The sequence below is a fragment of the Hydra viridissima genome, unplaced genomic scaffold (assembly GCF_058129835.1).
Source record: "Hydra viridissima isolate aposymbiotic clone 2 unplaced genomic scaffold, HvirCarnegie_v1 scaffold_1, whole genome shotgun sequence".
In the NCBI taxonomy this organism is placed as follows: Eukaryota; Metazoa; Cnidaria; class Hydrozoa; order Anthoathecata; family Hydridae; genus Hydra; species Hydra viridissima.
Window position 1 is genome coordinate 8,628,880 of NW_028324300.1, and position 6,438 is coordinate 8,635,317.

The following is a 6,438-nucleotide window of genomic DNA, read 5'->3' on the forward strand; positions in this document are numbered from 1 at the left end:
GTATTATAAATTAATATTATTGATTAATTTAATGATACAGGATAGATTTTAGCTTTTTATATAAAAACATCAAGTGTCCAGAAACTTTTGGCCTGCAGTGTATATAAACAAAAAACAAAAAAAAAACATGATGATTGTTAACAATGGCCAATACTGTACATAATACAATCCATGAGCATTTCATTTTTTAAATAACATGTCACTTTAAGTTCATTTTCCAATGTGTTTTAGAATATTCTATTTTATAACACTTTGTATCTAAGAAAATTTTGAAATTAAACAAAAATTATTGGGACACACTTTATCACATTAAACTAAAACGTTGTAATACCTAAATTTAGGTTCTTCCTTTAGTTTTAAAATTTTTTAAGTAAGGTATTCAAAACCTGTGTTAGGTTTTTAGAACCTTCCTAATCACAATTTCATAATTATTAGTTAATTATATAGCTAATAAGTTTTTGTTCATGAAACATTGAGGACCTATATTCAACGGACTGGGTAACCTGGTGTAGAATTATCCTTCTTTAAACTCTGGTTACAGGGTAATGCTCAAAATTCTGTTTAGACCTTCAAAAGATTCATTAGTTTAAACAAATGAAGATTTTTAAAATAATTTATAACCTGTTGTGATTTTTATATTTAATTTTTCAATTCACATAGAGAAAAATCAGTACAAAAGTTTATAAATTTATAATCAAATAACTTAAATTTAGAAATAGTCAAATTATTTTATAAAAGTCGATGTGTAGGTAAAATAAGTAATAGGTGCAAATTATGTCAAACCAGTAATGACTGCAATAATGGGGGCATCAATTAAAGTTAATTCTGCATTTTACACCTTAAGATTAAAAGGCAAAAAAACAAATCAAGGACTGATAGCAAAAATTGAAGATGATAAATCGTTTGAAACAATTGATAATTAAGTATAGTGAATAACATTTATGTCACATTCAAAATATTCAATTTTGTTTTCCACAATATTAACTGGATGCATCGTATCATTTAAATAGTCATTTATCCTTATCCATTCATCACCAGATGCTTGCCAACCAATATTCAATACAGCACTCAGCTAGAAACAAGAATTTTAAAAAAGATTAAACCAAACTTTATATTTTTAAAACTTTCTAAGGTTTCCATTTGTTTTATATGGCTTAATGCCTTCCTTTTACTTAGACTTAAAATAAATTCATACTAAAATGAAGTTTTCAGCAGCTAATACTTCATGATAAAAATGACAGAATAAACACAATTGTTAGCAAATTGCTAAAACATTATATAATCAAGATTTAATAAAATATTTAATAGAATTTGTAGTAACTTATAAATAAATGAGCAAATAGCAATTATTGGACAAGAAATAGCTTTTTTTGCATCTAATACTTGGACTATCAATGTACAGGATAAGAAAATTTAAACTTTTTCAAAACACACATGATATCTTACATGTTTGCAATCCATTTTTTTTCCTTTTTACTTAAACTTCCTTGTTGTATTACATATTACACAGGTGAGGCTAATTAAAATAAAACTAATAAATACCAACTTTTATGTAAAACACTTTTGGTGGTCATGTCAGACCATTTTCGGCATAAATATTATAATAACAGTTTCATTGTTTTATATAAATAAAAAACTATGATCCCACTATAATTTTTAAAAAAGTACTTAAATTTTATAAACCTTTCAACATAAAAAAAACTTACTGTTGCTCTTTTGTAGGAGGGTAAGGCTGCATTTTTAATTTCGTAAGTCAACGAGTCACCGTATTTATAATTTTGGATAATTTTTTTATATTCTCCAAGTCTTACAGCTGGTGCATCCATCATGTTAGTATCTTCAACTTTTACAGTTAATAAAGAGCCGTCAGGGATTTTTTCAGGAACTTCGCCGTTGGGGAATATAATTTTTCCACTAATATTAAACATGTCTTGAGAGCCAGCTTCACCAAGAATTAAATTGTAAGGTTGGTTAGCTCAAAGCAACTATTTACCCATACGTTATTTAAAATTAAATTGACAGACTAATAATTTAAAAGTAAATTTAACTTAATTTGTTATGTATAGATAAATGAGATCTTCAAGTTCATTTTTAAAATTAACAAGAAAGTAAATAAATTGCCGTACAAATTTTAATAAAAATACAACTTTAAAATTTACAGTCAGTGAATTAAATCTTTTAACCAAGGAAGTTAAAGAGGCCATGTAAGACACATCGTAAAATAATTTTCGCATTTTGCACTCTAAAAAAATTCGAAATTACAAATGCTTGAAAATAGCCGTCCTATAATTTTCTTAGGTATAATGTACAACATTTATGTCAAAATCTGTATAATCAAATTTATTTTCTACAATTTCGACAGGATGAACTGTATCATTTAAGTAATCGTTTGGTCGAATCCATTCGTCTTCTGATGCTTGCCAACCGATATTCAAAACAGCTTTTAGCTAAAAGAAGGTTTATAAAAAAGGAAAATAGTTCCAATTAAAATAAAGTTTTTTAAAATATCAGCGATTACTTTTTGTTTCTATTCGTTTTTAATTCATTGTTGTTTTATGAGAAAAAAATCTTGTTAAATTTGCTTACTGTAGCTTTCCGGTAAGAAGGAATTTTGGCACTTTTAATTTCATAAGTGAGGGGATCCCCGTTCTTATGACCTCGAATAATATGTTTATAGTCTCCTAATCCTATGGCTGGTGCACACATTCTACTCGTATCTTGTACTTTAACTGTTAGTAAGGAGCCATCTGGTATTTTTCCAGGAACCTGTCCATTAGCAAAGATTATTTTTCCACTAATATTAAACATTCTAAAAAAATATTTTAAGACAATAGAAAAAGAAGAATTAGTGACTATCTTTATTAATCATGTTTTTCGTTTTAAATATAAAAGCATAATATTTCTTTTTTTAAAAAACATCTGCGTCGTAACTTTACACTTTTGTTCTACGATGATTTTTTCAATTTAGGACATTATAAAAGGTAACTTTTAAATCGTAAATTTTATCTCGTATATAACACCGAGATGTCTTTTAAACTAAACTAGACGGCCATTACTTAAAATGTAACATTAATTGCACTATCCGAAATAATTCGGCTAAAAGTATTCAACAAAAAAACTTCAACAAAAAAACTCAGTAAAACTACTTCAACAAAAATTTCTTTCTCTCTTTAAACATCCGAAAATAAAATCTTTAAATCAGTTTTTAAGCCGTTGCCAAGGAGACCACTCTAAAAATCTTTAATTTAAATTGCAAATGCTTTTTTGTTACAAACTCTCTGCTTTGTACGTAGATGATACGTAGCGATAATGGGAATTTTAAAAAATTGCAAATAAAGCGAAGTGACCTTTAACTAACAAAGTTCTACGCAAAAAGTTCGAGGGCATAAAGCAATCTTGTAACTAGTTAAGTGCGTTAAAAATTCGGAGAGTTAAAAGAGTACCGAATCGGTAACAAAAAATAAAAGATAAATCCATGAACAAATGAAAATTGAAAATAGTTCTAAAACTTCGTAAAGAGACCCTTACAAAGTTTTGACTTAGATTTTACAGTTTTTCTCACCAGTTAAAATCTCGAAAGAACTTTCGCGAAACGTTTTCAACGATTAAATATTAACGAAAGTTTTTAACAAAGTCATTCATTTGTAAATTATAAAGGTTTTAAATGCGTTAAAATGAACTAGTTTCTTTTATCTTGATCCATTCTTTGTTTTATGAACCTGCTGGCTTCGGCACACAGTGTATCGAAACCACTGATCTTAAGATATAACTGGATAGCGTATTCAATTGTCTTTTTCAAAAAAAATTCAGACAATTAAGGAAATTATTTAAATATTAAGGTACAAAATATTCGATATGCAATTCACGACTAAATAATATTTATGCATAATTTATGTACCTTTTAGTTCTTAGTTACCCAATGCAGTGTGCTAGAAGGTTGATAACATAACTGTATGGTAAGCGGCAGTGGTGTCTACTTACAATTTTGACTAATTTTATATTTTCAATTTTTGTAGCAAGATACCAGATATGTATATGCTGCATGAACTATTAGCTGAGTGCTGTGAGTACACACAACTCAGGGGTTCCTTCTAGGATTATTTAATACATAAATGTAATTAACTGATATAGTATTTGATAAGAATATTAAATACAAAATATTAATTTTTAATGTATAATATTTTACTTATATATTATTCTTTGTAATATTCCAGCTCTCAATGATTGAGTCAATTGTTTTTGACTTGTTATTCAAAACGACTTATTAAGGGAATTTTTTGATAACATATATTTTGTATGTTATCAAACATTATCAACATTATGTATCTTATCAAAAAATGATACATAAATTTACAATAAACCATCTGCATTAAATGTCAGAATGCATTAGTACTTATGCATTAGTACTTCTTATCATTTCAAACAAAACAGTTTTTTAAAATTCAAAGACAGAGGAGGTTTAATTAAACCAACCAAAAGTGTTAATATTATATGCGAAGAAACTGAAAGATGTTTCCAAATGTTGCTTGCCTCAATAAATGGCAACCTTCCAAATGAAATAGGAATTCAAAATGCGATTTCTAGTGCTGTTTTGAGATCAGTTGATTATTCAAAAATATTTTTAATGAACAAACTTCTTATTAGTTTTGACTCAGCTATAACAGATAACCATTTATTTGCACTGATTAAACTTATTTCAGAAAACTATGCAAAAATATGTCTTTATCACCTGGGTAAAGAACAAACTGCCAAAATAACTGAAAAAAAGCTTAGGAAGCAAATAACAAAACTTATCCCAATCAAAAATATTTTTATGATATGATTATTATATATATATATTAACTCTAGAAGGAACCTCTGAGTTGTGTGTAATCACAGCGCTCAGTTAATAGTTCATGCAGCATTTATAATTTTGTAGTGCCTATCTGATAAATTAATACTTAAAAAATATTTTATCTTAAAAATAAAATCAGCTGCCTACCATTCTGTTGTGTTATTAACCTTCTAGCACACAGCATTGGGTAGTTAAGAACTAAAAGGTACATTTGAGATTTCTGCACAAGCAAAGAATATGTTTTGTTAAATAAAAAAATTATTATATTTGAAATTCATGTAAATATGTAATATTCCGTTATTTTTATGAAAAAAATCTTATGTTAAACAAAAAAACTAGGTTTTTATTAGAAACATATATTTATCAATATTTGAGCTTAAGATGTAAAACTTGATTATCATCAATTTCTTAATTTTCATATAGCCATTCGTTAATTTCGCCGCCATCTTGGGAGGCCAAAACTGGCTTCAAAAAATTTCCCGTATAGGCTATCCAGTTATATTTTGAGATCAGTGATCGAAACTAGGGCTTGGAAAACAGGTTTATACCTTTTTGGGATCAAAAAAATTACCGTTACCGGTTTTTATTTCATGTATCACTGCGAAGCACAAAGAAACCAAACGCAAAGGAGGATCTACCAGTGGAATGAGATCTCATCGCAAGTTAATGCATTATATTGAGGTCGGTACAAAAAGCAGTTTGAAGAAATGAAGAAAGACAATATTCTTTTTAGCATTGCTCTTAATGAATTTCGTAACAGAAGATTTTTTGAAACCAACGTTCATGTAAAAATCGGCATGGAACTTTGGGAACGATGAGAATTTTCGGCTTAATCCTTTCAGATAAAGCTGTGACCATTTATAGAGAAGAGCTAAAAGAATTATGAATTTGTCTGAACTCTGATATTGTGCCAGATTTCACTGATAGTGCATTTCTAAAGAAAATGTTTGGACATTTATTTTGTAAAGGTCTGAGATATGTATGAAAAAATGGTGCGCGATACGAATTTTTTTAATTTTTTTCGTAAGTTATTGTAAACATATTGCTCTTATGAACAGTTGTTATAATGTAAGCTATATTTCTCGATAACGTAAGTAAAATGTTATCTACGCCTGTTTCACAAGTCCCTTTTCAAAAACGATGATATTCTTCAAAAAGCACGTTCTAGCTGAGTTTTTAAAAAAATATATCCCTTATTCTTGACTTAAAAACTTTTTTTCAAGATCTCTTGATTGAAATTTCTAGTGAAATAAGTTTCTCCGATAAAAAATTCAAGACTTGAAAAGTTGATTGCAACCCTAGAATCATTAAAAGTGGGGACAGAAGCTTTATGTAGACGAGATGGAAATTTGATTTCAAGTGATCAAATTTTAAGGTTTCTTTGCATTAAATTGAGCATGCAGAATTCAACTTTAAAAAATAGAGGTTTGTTAGAGGAGCTGCATACAATAAACAGATGTTGGCTTTGCGACATTTGACCGAGCGTTATTATGTTAAAAAACAAGTTTATTGTGTCTGATATCCCATTCTGATTGATTTTGGCCAGAGCTTAAAACGCATCGATTGTTTTTGATAACGTTCTCCATTAATAGGTTCATGAGGTT

General features: G+C 28.1%; 2 protein-coding genes across 2 annotated transcripts; both read right to left on the bottom strand.

Moving 5' to 3' along the window:
- Nucleotides 1–873: 873 nt before the first annotated feature.
- Nucleotides 874–2,118, bottom strand: LOC149893222 (uncharacterized). The gene is made up of 2 exons (XM_090075556.1): nt 1,707–2,118; nt 874–1,072 (listed from the first exon to the last, which is right to left on the bottom strand). Exons 1-2 carry the CDS (start codon nt 1,926–1,928, stop codon nt 920–922), a joined length of 375 nt encoding a protein of 124 aa, XP_089931682.1. The 5' UTR covers nt 1,929–2,118; the 3' UTR covers nt 874–919.
- A 99-nt stretch (nt 2,119–2,217) lies between these two features.
- Nucleotides 2,218–2,849, bottom strand: LOC145188201 (uncharacterized). The gene is made up of 2 exons (XM_090075565.1): nt 2,587–2,849; nt 2,218–2,447 (listed from the first exon to the last, which is right to left on the bottom strand). The coding sequence occupies exons 1-2, from the start codon at nt 2,806–2,808 to the stop codon at nt 2,295–2,297; spliced, it is 375 nt and encodes a 124-aa protein (XP_089931691.1). The 5' UTR covers nt 2,809–2,849; the 3' UTR covers nt 2,218–2,294.
- Nucleotides 2,850–6,438: the final 3,589 nt, after the last annotated feature.

Bases quoted from the DNA above. Each gene is read 5' to 3' on its own strand.
- LOC149893222 (XM_090075556.1), bottom strand. From the start codon at position 1,928: ATGTTTAATATTAGTGGAAAAATTATATTCCCCAACGGCGAAGTTCCT. The intron at 1,073-1,706 runs GTAAGTTTTTTT...TCTTGTTTCTAG, and splicing joins CCTCCTACAAAAGAGCAACA to CTGAGTGCTGTATTGAATAT.
- LOC145188201 (XM_090075565.1), bottom strand. From the start codon at position 2,808: ATGTTTAATATTAGTGGAAAAATAATCTTTGCTAATGGACAGGTTCCT. The intron at 2,448-2,586 runs GTAAGCAAATTT...ACCTTCTTTTAG, and splicing joins CTTCTTACCGGAAAGCTACA to CTAAAAGCTGTTTTGAATAT.